Genomic DNA, 19,008 nt, shown 5'->3' with positions numbered 1-19,008 from the left:
AGGCACTGTCCAAGATGAAAAGACAGAACATGGCCTGCTATTAACAGGAAATGGCTGGAAAGCAGAGCCGTCACAATCCTTAGCGGTTTAAAAAGGTTAATAAAATGTCACTAGGTTATACACACCATCCACTATCCATTTTCGAATGCATATGTGATAATACGAAATGTCACACTTGTGGCTCTGAAGTTTAGAGAAAGATCATGCAAAGAAACAATACTTTTTAAAAAGTCCACAAATTATCCTGAACTCTAATTTTCAAAGGGAAACCAGGCTTCGTCTTCTTTCAAGACACATTTAGTGCCTGATAAGCCCACATAGTGTAACCTTAGTGCTAATAACTAAAGCACAAAAACAGTACACCATCCCCACCATCGAAATGCCGTAACTCCAGCAAATGGGGAGGTCACGTTAGAAACTGTGTGAAAGTGCTTTAAAAATGTTTTTCAAGCCCATGTTTTTCTACTTGATAGCCTTATGTGAAGCCAGGCATGCTCCAGCTCAAAGAGGCAGAAAGCCGCAGATGGAGCGCTTCGCTAGGTTCCTTCACTAGGCATTCAGGAGAGCCGAGTTCTAGTCCCCTCCACCACACACCGCTGATGTCAGGAGCAGTATGACTCTTGTGAGTTTTACAGTCTTGCTGGGCCTTGGATGCCTCATCAATTAGAATGGAGAAAACATCTTACCCTGTCTGAAGGCAGACAGCTGGACCAGGTAATCCCTTATGAGCTCATTCATTTCTATGATTCCATTCTACACGGTATTTCTTTACCATATCTGGGTATTCTTTCAGTAATTAATCTCTATTATCACTAAGCCCAAATCATTCTTAAAGCAACAGAAATCCACTTCTGGTTTTACTATCATTGGAAATGGAGAACAGCCACGCAGTACCCTCCTCCATCTTATGAGCTTTCAGATACATTGGGCAGCTCTTTAGTTATTTCTCATTTCAAAAATATAAGTCTGAAACCCAGAGTCCTATTGCTTTTATGTCCTGGGTCTCAATGACTTGACCAGTACAGTAAGTATCTTTCCTGTAGTTCAGGCACACTAAAAGACTTTGGGGGATTTTTCACGGAGTCAAAGGAACTTAATATGGGAAAGCCTAGGGACATATTCCAGGGACCACAGTTAAGTGTTAATTAAGCACAGGGAAACGCATAACCACCAATAGATTGCATTACCTTTTCTAGGAAGCTGTCTTCTTCCTGAGAGCAGAGCAGGAAAAGAAAGTCATTGACAGATAGAAAATGATTAGAATTAATTTCCAGAATTAGAAATAGATAAGCATTATTAGCACTCACTAGCTTACTAGATACATATACTGTAAACAGTTTTAAATTCTTCAAATAAATAATGATTGTGAAAATGGAACACATTCTCTTATGCAAAGTTCTCTGATGCATATTAAATTTTTATGCAGTTTACTGCGGCTATCACTCAAGAAACATACATGTACAGTCCTAGACTTCTGTGTCCTTTGGCAACTGCCAGCTGACCTGGCCAAATGCTCACTGCCATTTCCTTTACATGTGCTGCTTGGAGGCAGGCCCCCCTGCTGCTGCACTTTGTGGCTTCTTGCTACACCCTAATGCTACTTCACTGGAAGAATTTGTTTGTGAGCCTGATGGTGGCCTTTCAGAAAGAGATGGTAAGCTTCTCTGCTCTCAACTGCCATTCCACTCACTCTAGCTAGTTACACTCCTTTCTATCTCCCCATACCCACTCCGATCCTCAAAGGCTCATAGAGTCCCCAAATATGGAGTTCCCTCTGAAATGCAAATTACTTGCATTTCAGATCTTTGTGGACCAAAACATCCATCTTTATCCCAACTGTGTTACCCTATAGGGTATAAGAGAAAAAAGAAAAGCAGAAGACAGGGAAGAAGCACTGAATTAAAAAGCTCTTTAATCGTCTCTGTCTTTTGTGTTATTATTACAATCCAATAACAACAACAGCAACAATAACTACCTCCACTACTTAGGGAGCTTCCACCATGTATCGGGAATTGTGCAAAGTGCTCCTACACAATGTCATTTAGTCGGCATATGTGTGCAAAGTAGATATTATTCCCATTTTACAGATAAGGAAACTGAGGCTCTGAGAGGTTAACGTATTTGGCCAAGGTCACACTATTAGGTTGTGAGTGGCAGAATCAGGATTACAACTCAGGTATGATTCCATAGTCATTACCACTATGCTCCCTTAGACAACTCACAAAAGATAATCGGACTGCTTCCTGGAAAAAGAGGCAGGGAAAAGTTGTGAGAATGTATTCCACTCCAAAAAAGGCTAAAGACAATGAGAAACCCCAGTTAAAAGGCAGCATAGTTAGTAGAAAGACTACAGGCATTGGTGTTAAGACAGTCCTGGGTACAAATCTCTGTTCTGCCTCTTATTAATTTTGTACAGACCTCAAGCAAGTTACTAAACTTTGCAAAGCCTTAGTTTCTTCATCTCTAAAACAGGGATAACAATATTTACCTCACAGGGACACGGAAGCAGCCTAAATCCAGAGCTGGTGGGGCACTAGGCCAGCAGCACTTGGGTCTCTCAAAGCTCCTCACATCTCCCCAGCAACTCCCAGCTGGAATCCTCCCAATCCCGCCATGGGCCACCAAGAACTTGAGTATAAATCACATGTTTCAGGTCTAATAGTAAAAAGAGAAATCTTATCTTGCTGTCAGAGATAGGCTGGGGACTGAGGGAGTGGAGGAGTATGTGTTCCCTGGCATTCTGAGTGGTAACGCTGAGTGCATTTCCTCCAAATGACTGTGACACATGGTGGGTAGGTTGTTAGTATTAGTAAATACATTATGAATTAAACATTCCTTTATGGGTTTACCTGGATTTTTAAGTACCACACATAAGATGAAATAAAAATAATCAGAATAATAGTGCTTTATAAAGTATATAAGTATTTAGAGTATTGTAATTACAGTACTTTTTAATGTCAGAGTTAATTCTGAGTGCCGAACATCTAATTTAACACAATTTTGGAACACAACCTTTTTTTAAAATTCAGGGTTAACAAATAGAGAACCTGCCTGTCTGACGAACTGGTTTCTCTCTCCCATGAATACATGCCACATAATGAGTAAAACTAGGCAGAGTTTTTACATACTAACCTGTCAAACCAGTTCCTCAAAGCAGTTTTCTTTGAGCAGTGACCACTACCTGTGCAAGGCACTGTGCTAATGCCTTTGAGGGGTGGGGAGGATGAGAATGAGGCTCCAGAGGATAAAGACATGGTCCCTGACTTGGGTTTGCAACTGAGTTGGGATGAGGAGTCCCAGAATTTATGGCCTCACATTGTTATATTTCACATATGAGGTCTCAATAAATGGTTAAAACAACAAACAAAAAAGGATACAAAGGAAGGAGAGATGGCTTTCACCTGGGGCTGTCAGGGGGACTTTTCCCAATAGAGATGGGACCTAACTAGCCCTTAAAAGACTCACAGGATTTTAAAAGATAGCAATGTGGTGGGGGTATTATAAATAGAAGGGGCAGAAATAAACAAAGGTGCAGAGATGGTAAATCATAAGGTGAAATTAGGGAGCAGTTAGTCATTGGGTTTGTGGGAGCATGGGGGGATGCTAAGAAAAAGTAGGAAATAAATATGAAAAAGTGTGTTGAAGTTAGACTGTGGGGGACTGTGAATGACAGGTAAAGCAATTTGGATTGCATTCAGCAGTCATGGGGGAGCCACTGACTACATTTAAGCAAGGAAGTGACAGTCCCCAAGCTGTATTACAGAAAGATCAATCTGACAGCCCTGAAGAGGGTAGGGATACAGAGGCAAAAGGAATTGTTAACAGGCTATCAAGATAGGGCAAGCAGGAGAGAGTAAACACCTTAACTAAAAATGGGGAAATAATATATATATTTTTAAAAAATTAATGGATATAACAGAAAACTCTGAAAGAATAATCAAAAGGATTTTGATTAGATACTGGCAGAGGGGCAGCAGATTTATACTGAGAGTTTCTTTCCCTGGCTACAGACATAAAATACACATAAACAACAGCTATTTCAACACTAGGCTCAAGTCTGAAAACAGAAGCACCACTCAGCCCCCACTAATCAACAGCATACTCCTAAGACAGTCCTACAGGTACTGCTAATTACTTGGTTCAACTGACCTGCCCATTGTCGGCAAAAGACTACACACACATTGATAACATTAAAAGAGGGAACCTAGTTCAGGATTTCCCCAGTGGGGTAACATTGGCACACTATAAATGTACTACCAATCATTCTTCACCCTAAAATTCACCCATAGAGAAATTTTCCAACTAGTAAATCCAGCTAAAATAATATAAGAGTCATTTAGAGGCATGTTCAAATTTAAAAATAAAAAGCCAAACACTGAATGAATAATAAAGTTCAAGAAAGGGTTACTTCATGTGAAACATAAAGAGAAGAAACACAAACCATACACCTAACAGTTTGAAACTTATATAATTTTATTAACCAATGTCACCCCAGTAAATTTAATTTAAAAATGGGATGTTAGATCAGTAAGACAAAGGAAACACCTAGTAGAGAAATCACCTGAGATGAAATAACCACCAAGTCATTATTCTTGTTATTTCAAATTTTTGATACCGTTTTCCTAATAGACACGTCCCCAAGCAAATACAGTTTGTCCACCCATCCCTCAACTTTTCTCATCTCTGTATTTACAAGACAAACCTTTAACCAGATCTGGAGCACTCAAATCTGCTCTCTTCGCCATTAGTCTATGCTGGAATGCTCCTTCAAATGTGTCAACTTACAAGTTCATACCACTCATCAAAGCCTTCTGATGATTCTAGATGTCCTCTGGCTCCAGCATAAACTCATCTGTAGACTTCAATATTCTCTATTCCCTGCCCCCACCCTACCTAACCAAGTCCACAAACTCTTATCCTTAATCTCCACTCTTCCCATGGAAATCTTGTAATTTTTCAAATGTATTATTTTCGCGTTCATCTTCTAACCTTTATTCATGATATCCCTTAATGTCTGGATGAGCCTGCTTACCTAATATATTAATACCTGTTTCTTAAATACCTGGACTTGACACAATACTTCTATGATGAAACCCAAAACACTTTCCTAGTCCATTTTATTCTTATGTGCTAAACTAGTTATATTAATGTTACATGCATGAAATATTCATTAAAGCCCAAACAGACTGATTCTGAGATTGATTTTTACAGAGATTAACTGGTAAATCAATAAGCTTTTATAGCATATAAGGGCTTGAGTAAACAGCACAGGAAAGGAATCTATTGTTAATAAAATTACAAGCTCCATAACTCTCATTCTAAATGACTTTCCAAAATATTGACTTACGAAACACACTGGACATTAGCCAGTAAAGGTGGTTAATGTTTAGATTCTCTCTAACCAAACTCTCTTATAACCTTGACTTAGAATTTAGCCATATTGTACACTCAAGTAAACTTTCATCACCATGAAATTAAAGAACCCACATAAACTCCATAATACTTTGTATACAATGTGTATTAAATAAATATTGATGATAAGATGCTACTTAATGTGCTAGTTAATAAACCAAAAAGTCCATCTTAATTCTGAAAAAGAATAAAGATAATTATGAACAGATTCTCCTCTGTTTGCCACCTGGTCTAATCCCAACTCTTCCAGGAGTGGCAAAGTCACTGTCACTGAAAAGGGCAGGAAGAATGAAAAGTACTTAAACCAGCTACTTAATTCTGTATTTGGTGAGAAGAGGGTGTGGCACAAGAATCTTTCTAAAACAGAACATGGAGAGTCAGCACAGGCACTGAACTCATTTCTGGTTTCACTGAAAATTTAGAGAAAATTATACAAAGAGGGCAACAGGTACCATTACTAATAGCATTCTCTCATGGGATTTAAAATATCATCTTGGGTCTTACAGCAAAGATGAATAAACAAACCTAATGCATTTCAAAAGGGCAAAATCAAGTCCAAACAGTCCAAAGGGATTACAAGTGGGGTACACATAATGCTACATTTTTTGCTTACTAATATAGATAACTTCCTCATTGATGAGATACAGGAATTTAATAACACGGAAATGCAACACGCTGTGAAAAGAATCAGAACTCTAAATTCTACAAAATAAAAGCTTTAAAATAATAAATGATGACCACACACATACGATTTAATAAGAAATTAGCAATTTCATAACAAAAAACAATCAGGTTAAATATTTCTAAACCTCGAATCATTTGTGCACAAAAAGAAGGAAAGGGCTTCCTACAGAGCCATTAACTCCACTAATAGGCTGCTTTCTATTCATGGTCAAACATGGTTAAATTACCTGATAATATTTTAAATAAAATTTAAAATGTTCATGCTGATTGAGCCTCCTTTCAGTCACTTCAACATGGGACAATTATAGTAAAGCGTATTATAATGCTTTTGTCAACTCTGACCAAAACTAAAGCTACTGATAGATTCCAGTTTACAGGAAATAAAGTGGGAGGAGGGAGTTTAAAGGGATAAGTTTAAAAAGTTACCAAGAAGAAACAATCAGACAAATTTAGGAAATGGTGGATTCATGACTGGACAACTGTACTAGACTCTTAAAAATTCAATGCCATTGAAGAGAAAAAAAGCGGAGAACTGTTCTACTCTAAAAGAGGTTGCAGAGACCTCACCAATTGTACTGTATGAATCCAGATTGCATTTTGGCTTTAAGAAAGCTACAAAATAAATTCTTGGGACAACTGGAGAAATCTGGATATGGACTGTTGTAATAATGGTACTGTGCTTACAGAGAAGTTTTTCTTTTTCTTAAGAGAGGCAGGTTGAAATATTCACTGGTGAAAGTGACATATCACTACTTAATTTAAAAGAGTACAGCAAGAATTTTATCTCTATATATGTATGTAAGGCATATGGGTGTTTACTGTACTGTTCTTTCCATTTTTCTGCACATTTGCCATTTTCATGATAAAAAGTTGGGGAAAATAAAGCTCGGAAATGGTGTTTGGGATGGAGAAAAGGAAATCTGAAAAAAGAGAAACAATTTCATTTAGAATGTATTCTAAAAGGTTAAATATTAAATTTGAAAGACAGAAATATGGCGATAGAAGAAAAAAAGTATGAAAAATAACGAACTGTCAAAATATGAATTTCTGAAGAAAATGGTCTCTTTGAAACAGAGGTAATACACTCAATCATGAGGGCTCTAGGGAAACAAGTATAATTCCAAGAAAGAATGCTGGGACTGGACTCAAGTGTTTTAATCGCTATCTGAGTCATAGCTAAAACAATTCCATGGCAACAGAACAGATCACACTCAGACAAGCCAGCAGCCTGCCCGTTGGTCCAGCCCTTCCCGATAGATGATACAATCACTGCCGTTGGCTAGGGGCAAAAGGATCAAGTGAATTCTAATGGTAATGATAAGTATAGTTGTCACATCATCACCTAAATTCCTTTGGTAAAAGACCAAGAACATACTTTTATAGCCCAAAGAGGTCTGCACACAAATCCAACAATACTTTCATTTAGAAGAAAATGTAATAGGATGAACTTGCTACTAAGTCAATTTATGTTACTAAAGATAGCATAAGCATTTCCTCCATAAGGACACTGATATTACAGCTTGGTGACAGGGAAGGAAAATCCTCCTTTCCTTTCTTCCTTTGTGTTTTAAGATTTTATTGGGGACTTAGGGGAGAGGGACAGTGTTGGGGAATTGGGGAAGGGGAACAGCCAAGTTGTCCTTCAGTCTTAGTTGTGGAGGGAGCAGCTGGCTCAGCTCCAAGTCCAGTCGCCATCTGGCCGCCCGTCGGCAGCTGCTTAGCTCAAGGTGCCGTGTTCAATCTTAGTTGCAGGTGGGCATGGCCCACCATCCCATGCGGGAGTTGAACTGGAAACCTTGTTGTTAGGAGCACACGCTCTCACCAGCTGAGCCATCCTGCCACCTGTTGGCAGCTCAGCGGCAGCTCAACTCAGGTGCAGCTCACTGGCCCATATGGGAATAGTACCAGCGACCCTGTTGCTCAGAGCTCGCGCTCTTAACCAACTGAGCCACTCAGTCGGCTCCTCCTTTCCTTTCTTAAATGAGTCACACTAAACTTATATCAAACTTCCACGCACATTATAATAATCTGGAATGCTGATATATGCAGCTAAGTACTCCTCACATCCTGAAATTCTAATTCTGTTGCCGGACGTGAGTGGAAGGAGGGACCTGTACTTACATAAAGACCCTCCTGGGGGGCGGTTCTGAGGCAGGTACTCTGAGGTTCACATATAGGTCTGGGCTACAATAAGCAGCCAAGTTTGACCTACATTAGATATGATATAATGAGCAGTTTAGAGTTAGAAAATCTGGTGATAGACCTGTCACTAACTTATTACATTTGTGTGTGTGCCTCAGTTTTCTCATGTTTAATGAGCATAATACTGCCTCTCTCACTTACTATACCTCACATACCTGCTAACTTATGCAAAAGTGACTTGGAAGTATGACACATTATATCTTGAGAAGGGAATCTTTAATCTAATTCAGTGAATTTAGTATTATCTATTATATTCCTGAGAAGAGCCAATTACAGATTACCCACTTTATCCTTTTAGGCTTAAGCCAATGAAAGTAATGCTAGAACAAGTGACATTCTTATTCTTATTTATCACTTGACAGTCCCCCCACGCCCAGCCCCCAACAAAAGAGAAAGCACAGAGACAATGAGGACATCACTTAAGTATTGTGAAACTTATATCTAAAGGAGGTTCATGTCTTAGGCTATTTCTTACCAAGTCTATGAGTTTGGTAACAGGAACTTCTCGGATTGGCCTTTTCATTCGGCACAAAGCCTCTAAGGATGTACCAAAACAACTTGGGAGGTAATTTCCGCAGACAGTCAAGAAGTAATCTTTGCCTCGATCCAGGTGAAGGACAAGAATATCTTCAATTTTATCTTCCCCTGAGTTCAGGATGGTCACAGAGTCTTTGCTGACATATACATCAAGAGAAATGTCCACTGTCTCATCTGAAATGTAAGAGATGACACATAGTAACAGAAGCTTCCAGTGGAAAAGCAAAATGGGGATGAGAACCAACAGAAGAAGTGTCTTCTAAAATATCATCAAGTGATGGAGAGATTGGACACATGAAGGAGGTATCCCCAATATAATGACAGTGAAGGTAAGAGACGTGTGGTTAGAAAACAGGAAGTTAAACAAAGGGAGGGGAAATGGGAGTCACGAGGAGATGGGACATCGCAAGCAGAGGCAATGGTAAAGGGAAAACTCACTTGGCTCCAAGTAGCCCTCAAAAGGTTCGGCCCGAAGCCATGGTTTGCAGTATTGGCTGTCATTAAGTTTAGGTATGAAAGAAAAATGGCAGGGAACCTGTCCATTGTTGCTGATCTGGAACTTCTCCTTTTGCAGTTGCCGAAACTTCACATTCTCAAACACAAACTGGGGAGTAACAGACAGACACAAACATGCATCACTAGTAGGGGAAGTCAGTCAGTTGGATTATTCCATAGAAAATATGAATAGAGCATAAGGCAATTATTAACCAGGTGTGCAACTGCTATATCCACTGAGCAACTGAGCCAGCTGTACACCATCCCCTCTCAAACATGTTATACTTACACCATCCGGGGAGGAGTTAGGCAGCTCTTGCTACTTCTCTAGGCTACACTGATGGTCCCTGTTATCTTAAGAGGATAACCCAACCTTGGCTCAGGGCATTCACCCCGTGACCAAGTCCTGGTTCTTGAGATATGAATTAGCTAGCAACTCTGAAATATTAAATAAGAGTGGCTACAATGTGATGGCTTACTTTGTGTTAGATGCTGTTTTAAGAGCTTCCCACGTATTAATTCATGCAATTCTCACAACCATCCCCTTATTCAGAAAAAAACAAACGTGGCCCTGAAAGGGTAAGATGGTTGCCTGTGGCCATACAGCTACTAAATGGCAGTGCTGGGACTGGAATGGAGGCAGGCTGGCTTTGGCATATACGGTCTTCACTACTTTGCTGTGTTGCCTTCTCTAAGTAACATGGCTTCCCCTTTGCTAACCACGATGTGCAGTGGATGGGACAGCCGTGTGTTTTTGCTCACCTCCCTCCTGCTGAGTTCTAAGGAAGGAAGGAAGTCATTTTCCATTCTGTCCATGATGCGTACACTATCTTCAAACACTTTCCGATACCTCCGTTCATCCACAACCTTCACCTGAAAGAAAACGAACCTGTTTTTCAGTCTTACATCTCCTAGCTCATCTTCCTTTGAGATTACCTAACAATTTGAAACCAGCCATTACAGCAATCATTGAAAATAAACTGGTGCAAACAACATCCTCAAACACTTTCTGATATTTTGCTCCATCCACAACTTTTATCTGAAAGAAAACAGACCCTTAGTCTTATGGGCTCTCAAACTTAAATATCTCTAAGAGTCTAAAAATTTTTTAAAGGTTTTATTGGGGAATTGGGGGAGGGGAACAATGTTGGGGAATTGGGGGGGGGAAGAGCCAAGTTGTTGTCCTTCAATCTTACTTGTGGAGGGCGCAGCAAGTTCAGCTCCAAGTCCAGTCATGCCGCTCAGCTCAGGTTGCTGTGTTCAATTAGTTGCGGGTGGGCGTAGCCACCATACCATGCGGGAGTTGAACCAGCAGCTTCATTGTTAAGAGCGCATGCTCTATCCACTGAGCCACCCGGGCAGCAGCTCAGCTCAAGGTGCTGAGTTGTCTTTAGTTGCGGGTGGGCATAGCCCACCATCTAGAACAGGCAATCTTGTTGTTAAGAGCATGTGCTCTCACCAGCTGAGCCATCTTGTCACCCGTGGGCACCTCAGTGGCAGCTCAGCTCGGGTGCAGCTCACTGGCCCATGTGGGAATCGAACCAGCAACCCTGTTGCTCAGAGCTCGCACTCTTGAGCAAGCTCTTAACCAACTGAGCTAGTTGGCCAGCCCTAAAAATTTTTTAAAGGTCACTAAAGCAAACATAAATTAAACTAAGCATTACAGAATCACATACTTTAAAGTAAAGGTAAGGTTAATTGGTTAACTTCCTAGAAAAATTAAACCTCTGTGCTTGGCAATAATAATAAATATATGGGAAGAATATTTTCTTGCTCAATTATTATTTGGTGGTGGAGAAGATGTGACAATTTTGTAAAATAATTTCCTGCATTGTACAAATTGACAGTCAAAACATACCTCATACTGTTTCTAACAATGATCATATGTGTTGAAACAGCCGAAAAAAAATGATTAAAGCACTGAACTCTATTAGCTGCTATGCACAATGCCAATAATAATATCAATGCTCAGATTATACACAATGATAAAGTATATTAGTAAATGGAACCTATGACCATTTTAGAAAACAGCTGACCCAAATTGTCCTAGATGAGAGTAAAAGCTTAATGACAAACAAGTTATCTTGACAGAGAGATCAAAAACCTCCCATCTGACACAGCACTTTCAGCTTCGTGATTTAGCTGTGTTCTTTTCAATACTAAAACTTCATATAGATCAATGGCAAAATGAACATAATTAACACAGCATTTTAACTTATTGAGATCCCAGTTTCTTTTTAGAATAGAAAATTTCACAATCCAACGTCACAGAAAGACTGATGCAGATAGTAGAGGTTGTAAAGCAAATATGGAAGATAAAAACATTAAAGCTGAGCCAAATCTCTTAAAGACAGGTTTTTACATATCTGAACCATAATACTTTGAGAACTGAGGAGCAAGCAATCACTTAGTGTTACCACAGTCCATACCATAGTGTCAGGTTAAGAGGAAATTTATACTTTTTCAATACTTTTATAAAACTTGGGAACTTTTTATTTCAAAAAGTATTTTACATGTGTCATCTTATTTTCACAACAACCTGGGAGGCTACCAAAGCAAGGATTATTCTTCTTCTGACAGCAGATAACATTGTGATACAAAAAGATCAATGAAGCTGTTCAATGCCACAGTTAGTACTAGAGGTGATACCTAGACCTCTAGTGTAAGACCCTTTCCAAAATGCCAGGTAGGCAAAAGGTTCAACTTGTATAGGTCTTAAAAATGCAGATGCCTCGGCCTACTAATCACAATCTCTGGGGCTGGGGTTCGTGCATCCACATTATTTTAAAGCTCTCCAGGCAATTCTTATATCCACCAAAGTCTGAAAACCAATGCAACAGATCCCATTACCTAGTGCAAGGGTGGGAACCCTATTTTAGCTTAAACTCAGCCAGCTCACAACAAGTCTTCTGAAGTTAATTTGCCACTCAGTACTTGGTCCCTTTGTTAGCAGTCATTGATGCTAATGGTGGTAAAAATATAATGTGGTTTGTAAAACCTCTAATCATAGCATGTCCAAGAGTCCAAAATATGGGGTGGTTACTCAATAAAATCAAAGCTTTTCTCAGCAGGTTCTCATGATAATAGCCCGTAATGGAACATTAAGATTAATGAAGGGGTACAACACCATAGAATGTCATCACCTGATACATTCATTTCAGGAAAGGTAACTGACAAAATTAGGAATTAAGAAAAAAGTACAGATTTTTCAGTCAAGATGGTGGAGTAGGTAAACGCTGTGCATACCGTCTCTAATAACCCCATCAAAATTACAACTAAATTAAAAAACAACCATCATTGAGAATTGCCTGCAGTCTTGCTGAACCAAAGTCCTACAACACAACTAAGGATATACAAAAGAAGCCACCTCAAGACTGGTAGGAGGGGCAGAGACGTGGAATAGGCTAATCCCACACCTAAGTGTGACAATTAAAAATTGGGAGGGATATCTCAGCTGTGGAGTTTCCCCCTAGAGGAGTGAGGGTCCCCAATGCCATGCCAGGCTCCCCACCCCCCAGGGTTGCAGGGCCAGGGACAGAAGTCCCCATAATTTCTGGTTGTGAAAACCAGCGGAGATTGTGGCTAAGAGAAATGGAGTGTGGCTGCACTCCCAGGCGCTCCTCTTGGAGGGCCCATGCACAGACTTACTCTCTGATGTACTCACATGCTCTGAGCTCTAGTGCTGGGGCAGCAGCTCCAAAGGCGAAAGAAATATATGGGAAGGAAATGAGGTGTCTGGCTTCAGGATGAGGGCTAGAGGGGCAGCTTTCTCATGGATGGAGAAGCTGGCAGAAGCCATTATCTTTCTGTTGAGCTCTCCCCCTTCCTGGCGTGCAGACACAGGCAGCCACCATATCTGAGTCTCCATCAACCTGGCTAACACCCTTCATTCACTGCACCCTGGTGATTCTGAGGCCCCCCCACCCCACCCAATTTTGGGGCACATCCAAGCCGCTTTGAGTGGCTTTTTCACACAAACTGCCTGCCTTGACTCATTCTGCAGACTATCCTAAAGTCTCTCAAAGGTTCACAAAACCCAAGCAAACTGTATCTGGCTTTAGTGTGTCTCATACCTCTGGCTGAGCAGCCATAAGCTCGGCACTAGTGGCAACCAGCCATGGGTCACAATTTGGCCTCTCAAAGCACCTCCAAGCATAGGGCAGGGGGCAGTCATCTGCAGATTCCTTTGTGGCTCATGTATGTGGCCCTAGGCAGAGCACAGGCTGTGGCTGAACTTGGCCTGCAGCAGATCCCTCCCAAGTGGCCCTGGGACTGGCAATTCCAGTGGCCAGTTTTGGACCCAGCTGGAGCAAGACACGGCCACCTCTGAGGACAGTACACCCAAAGAGCAGGTTGGGCAGGCACCAGAGCCCTGCTAAAGCAAACCCTACTCCATATGGTCTGCCCCTCTGCAATAGCTCCTTCACTGTAGTAATGGCCAGTCCTCACAAACAATAAGCCCAAGAGTCAACCCCTTCCAAACACCAACCAAGGCTCAGCTATAACAGGAGGACACACACAACCCACACAAGGGACACACCTGGAGCACCCAGTTCTGGTGACCAGGCAGACTGCATCACTAGTCCCCAGAGGACACATAATACATAAGGCCACTCTACTAACACCGAGAGACATAGCAGCCATACCTACTATATAGAAACAAACATAAGGAAACAACTAAAATGGAGATACAAAGAAACATGTCCCAAATGAAAGAACAGAACAAAGCTCCAGAAAAAGAAATGAACAAAATGGAGACAAATAATCTACCCCATGCAGAGTTCCAAACACTGGTTATAAGGATGCTTAACGATCTCAGGGAGAACTTTAACAAAGGGATAGGAAAAATAAAAATGGAGCTAGAAAACATAAAAAAGAGCCAGCCAGAAATAAAGAATACAATAAGTGAAAAGAAGAATACATTACAGGGAATCAACAGTAGATTAGATGAAGCAGAGGATCAAATCAGTGATTTATAGAAGAAAAGGTAGCAGAAAACACACAATCAGAATAGCAACAAGAAAAAAAGAATCCAAAAAATTGAGGACTGTTTAAGGGGCCTCTGGAGCAACATCATGCATACCAACAGTTGCATCATAGAGGTACCAGAAGGAGAAGACAGAGAGTAAGGAATCGAGAACCTATTTGAAGAAATAATGACAGAAAATTCCCTAACCTGGCAAAGGAAATGGATATTCAGGCCCAGGAAGTGCAGAGTCTCAAACAAGATGAACCCAAAGAGGCCCACACCAAGAAACATCATAATTAAAATGCCAAAGGTTAAAGACAAAGAGACAATCTTAAAAGCAGCAAGAGAAAAGCAGTTAGTTATCTACAAGGGGACTCCCATAAGACTGTCAGCTGATTTCTCAACAGAAACTTTGCAGGCCAAAAGGGATTGGCAGGAAATATTCAAAGTGATTAAAAGCAATGACCTACAGCCAAGATTACTCTACCCAGCAAAGTTATCATTTAGAAACGAAGGACAGATAAAGAGCTTCCCAGACAAGAAAAAGCTAAAGGAGTTCATTACCACCAAACCAGTATTACAAGGAATCTTAGAAGGACCTCTTTAAGATGAAAATATATATGAATGATAAAATGGCAATAACTACATATCTATGAACAATTACTTTAAATGTAAATAGATTAAATGTTCCAATCAAAAGACATAGGGTGGCTGAATGGATAAGAAAACAAGACCCATACATATGATGCCTACAAGAGACTCACTTCACATTAAAAGACACAACACACAGACTGAAAGAAAAGAGATGGAAAACTTATTTCATGAAAATGGAAATAAAAATAAAAACTGGGGTAACAATACTTATACCAGATAAAATGACTTTAAAACAAAGGGTACAACAAAAGACAAAGAAGGACCTCGTGATCCCACTTTTGGGTATTTATCTGAAGAAACCCCACATGCTACTTTGAGGGGATGTGTTCATCCATATTTTCATTGCAGCATTATTTACAACAGCAAAGATATGAAGGCCACCAGGGTGTCCCTGAATGGATGAATGGATAAAGAGGAGGTGGTACATATATAGAGTGGAACATTACTCAGCCATTAAAAAGAATGAAATCTTGCCATCTGCGAGAACATGGATGGACCTAGAGGGTATTGTGCTGTGTAGTAAGTCAGACAGCAAAAGACAAACGTCTTACAATTTCACTTATAGGTGGAATCTAAAGAACAAAATAAACAAACAGAATAGAAACAAATTCATACATAAAGATAACTTTTTGATGATTGCCAGATGGCAGGGAGGTTGGGGGGTGGATGAAAAAAGGGGAAGGGATTCAGAAGTGCAAATTGGTTGTTACACAGTAGTCATGGGGACGTAGGGTATAGCATAAGGAATATAGTCAATAATACTGTAATACCTATGCATGTTGTCAGATGAGTACTAGATCTATTGGGGTGATAGATGGGAGGGGGGTTGGGAGCAGGATGAAAAGGTGAAGGGATTAAGAAATGCATATTGGAAGTTACAAAAGTGTCATGGGGATGTAAAGTAAAGCATAGGGAATATAATCAATAATATTGTAATAACTATGTATAGTGCCAGGTGGATACTAGACTAGTCAGGGGGATCACTTCTCAAATTATATGAATGGGGCCGGCTGAGTGGCTCAGTTGACTAAGAGCGCGAGCTCTGAGCAACAGGGTTGCTGGTTCGATTCCCACATGGGCCAGTGAGCTGCACCTGAGCTGAGCTGCTGCTCGGCTGCCAACAGGTGGCAGGATGGCTCAGCTGGTGAGAGCATGAGCTCCTAACAACAAGGTTTTCGGTTTGACTCCCACATGGAATGGTGGGCTGCGCCCACCCGCAACTTAGATTGAACACAGCACCTTGAGCTGAGCTGCCCTGTGCTGCTGACGGGTGACTGGATGGCTCAGTGGTTAGAGAATGTGCTCTTAGCAACAAGGTTTCTGGTTCGACTCCCGCATGGGATGGTGGGTTATGCCCACCTGCAACTAAGATTGAACACGGCACCTTGAGCTGAGCAGTCACGAGCTGCCAACGGGCGGCTGGATGGCAACTGGACTTGGAGATGAACTAGCTGCGCCCTCCACAACTAAGATTGAAGGACAACAACTTGGCTGTTCCCCTTCCCCAATTCCCCCAACACTATTCCCCTTCCCCAATTCCTCAACAAAATCTTAAAAAATAAATAAAATATAATTACTACTATGTTAAAAAATATATATAAATGTCTAGCCACTGTGCTGTACACCTGATGTAATGTACAGCATAGGAAATGTAGTTAATAATATTCTGATAGCGTGGTACGGTGTCAGATGGTTACTGAACTTATCATGGTGATCACTACTTTAGGTATATAAATGTTGACTAAATATGGTGTACACCTGAAACTGATATAATATTGTATGTTAGCTATAGTTTAATAAAAATCTTAAAACAAGGAAAAAGTACAATGAGCTGGATCTTTATGTAATGGACACAGACAGCTCTCCAAGACAAACCACTAAATTAATAGAAAAAGCAAGCTGCAGACCAACACATATAGTAGGAGACCATTTATGATATACACACATCAACATACAAAACAATATTATATTGTCTGTAAGTAAACAGAAAATCATATGCAAAGGTCTAGTACTGTAATGTCCAATATAATAGCCAATAGTCATTTAAATTGCTTCAAAGTAAATAAAATTGAAAATTCAGTTCTCAAAGTCACACTAGCCGCACTTCAAGTGATCAATGGCCTCCTGAAGCTAGAAGCTAGTGTACTGGGCAGGATAGATCTGTCATCATCACAGAAAGACCTATTAAACAGTGGTGGCCTAGAAAAATAAAAATTCATAAGGGTAGTTGGCCTGGCTGGAAAATGGGATTTCAGGCAAAGGTGGGAATGGGGGGTAGAACAGGAATTGAAAAGCCTCAGCCTTATCTGTAAATTTTGCTTATTCTTTTTCTGTAATTTTAAAGACAAAGCCCTTTTGAATTCCTGTGTAATTTAAAGGGTATTAAAAAATAGAATGGTAGACCTTTATTAAAGATACACAAAACTACACAGGAAGTGTGGAAAAAATTTAAATATCCTGCTGGGAGCTCTGAATTAATGTGTATGGAGGATTACAATATTCCAAAGTTCTGAAAAGAAATACAAACAAAAAAGCCAAGCACAGATGATTAAACCAAAATGGTTAGTGTTTGGGGAAAGACATCCTTTTAAAAATGAATTAAGAGAACGCAAATGAAGAAAACAGGGCAGGCCACAGGTACAAACTAGAAATTAGGTGGGGCTAAAAGTAGTATCTGAAGGCATATCTAGTCAGTTCTTTGGAACTATAGAGGCATTGTAGTGTTAGTGGAAAGAGCATCTACAGGCTTGGGAGTTAAACAGACCTAAGATTTGAATCTCAGCAATCGTAGCTGAATGCTCTTAAAGAAGTTATCTAAATGCATTGGTTCTCCATTTGCTCATTTGTTAAATAAAAAATATTTAACTCTAAGCTTGTTAGAAGGAGTAAATGAGATGTATGTAAATTGCCTAACACAGTTCTTGACACATATTAGCTACTATTTGAGGAACACTTACTATTATTATTCATTATTATTTTAAAATTTCAAAACGGACAAAAGTAAAATCATGATTGCCTCAATAAAATTTAGACTCTATTCTAAGGCCAAGAACTAATTATTTACACAAAAGAAATGCCTCAAAGTCATTCGCCTTTAAGACAGGAGTAGGATAAAAGAGACAGAGAGAGACAGGAGTAGGATAAGACATGTGGGTGATAGCCTATCTCAGAAGCCCCCAAAGTTGACATATACAGAGAAAAGTAACTACCCTCCTATGCTCTTGGCATGCCTTTCTCATTAATCCTCATAAGTAGGTATTATTTTACTCCCATTTAATAGAGGAGAAATCTGAGGCACAGGGATGTTACATAAATTTCCATGGTTACACAGAAAGTGGTTGAACTAGGATGCAAACCTAAGCAGTCTAGCTATAAAGTCCATCCTATCAAGCTCTGCACTATACCGATTCTGACAGAATGTATGACCACACGTCTGGACAATCTACAAGAAATAATCTAAACGTACTAGATTAATTAAATGTACTTGATTAATTAAATCAACAAGATCCCAAGACATAACCTGCATACTAATAACACACAGCTAGAAAATACAATGTGAAAACAAAAACTTTACTCACAACAGAGACAAAAACATTAAATAACTGGCCATTAATCCAGCCCAGGAAACAAAAGAGTTAAAGAAAAGTTTTAAATCTGTGTTCCTGTATATGAAGGGTTCACTATAATAGGGCTGACAATACACTTAAGGTACATACAAATTCGATTGTATTCTTTTTTTTCAGATTATTTTATAACTTTATTTTTCAATTACAGTTGACATACAATATTATATTAGTTTCAGGTGTATAACACAGTGACTAGACATTTATATAACTTACAAGGTGATGACCCCGAGAAGTCTAGTACCCACCTAACATCATAGTTATTATACAATAACCAGTGGACTCCTTTGCTCCTGTTGTCCCCACCCCTCCACTTGGAACCTGTCTCCTGGTGCTTCTGCTCCTTACTAGTTATCTGATGAAAAGCTACTCATCCTTTAAAACCTAGCCTCTCTTTTTTATGTATAAGGACTTTAGGGGGCTAAAGTTACT

The 19,008-nt window shown here is 39.9% G+C and overlaps 1 protein-coding gene across 3 annotated transcripts in view; it reads right to left on the bottom strand.

The window, feature by feature from the left end:
- The window catches only part of OCRL (OCRL inositol polyphosphate-5-phosphatase), a 63,685-nt gene that overhangs the window by 7,735 nt on the left and 36,942 nt on the right, over positions 1-19,008 (bottom strand). For all 3 annotated transcript variants that reach the window (XM_019653929.1, XM_019653928.1, XM_019653930.1), the window contains 4 exons: positions 10,093-10,203; positions 9,274-9,439; positions 8,774-9,009; positions 1,188-1,211 (listed from right to left, as the gene is read on the bottom strand). In XM_019653929.1, coding sequence (XP_019509474.1) covers positions 1,188-1,211; positions 8,774-9,009; positions 9,274-9,439; positions 10,093-10,203 — 537 coding nt within the window. The remainder of the gene's footprint in view (positions 1-1,187; positions 1,212-8,773; positions 9,010-9,273; positions 9,440-10,092; positions 10,204-19,008) is intronic.

Source organism: Hipposideros armiger, unplaced genomic scaffold (assembly GCF_001890085.2).
Source record: "Hipposideros armiger isolate ML-2016 unplaced genomic scaffold, ASM189008v1 scaffold_210, whole genome shotgun sequence".
In the NCBI taxonomy this organism is placed as follows: Eukaryota; Metazoa; Chordata; class Mammalia; order Chiroptera; family Hipposideridae; genus Hipposideros; species Hipposideros armiger.
This window is presented reverse-complemented; position numbering and strand designations above follow the sequence as displayed.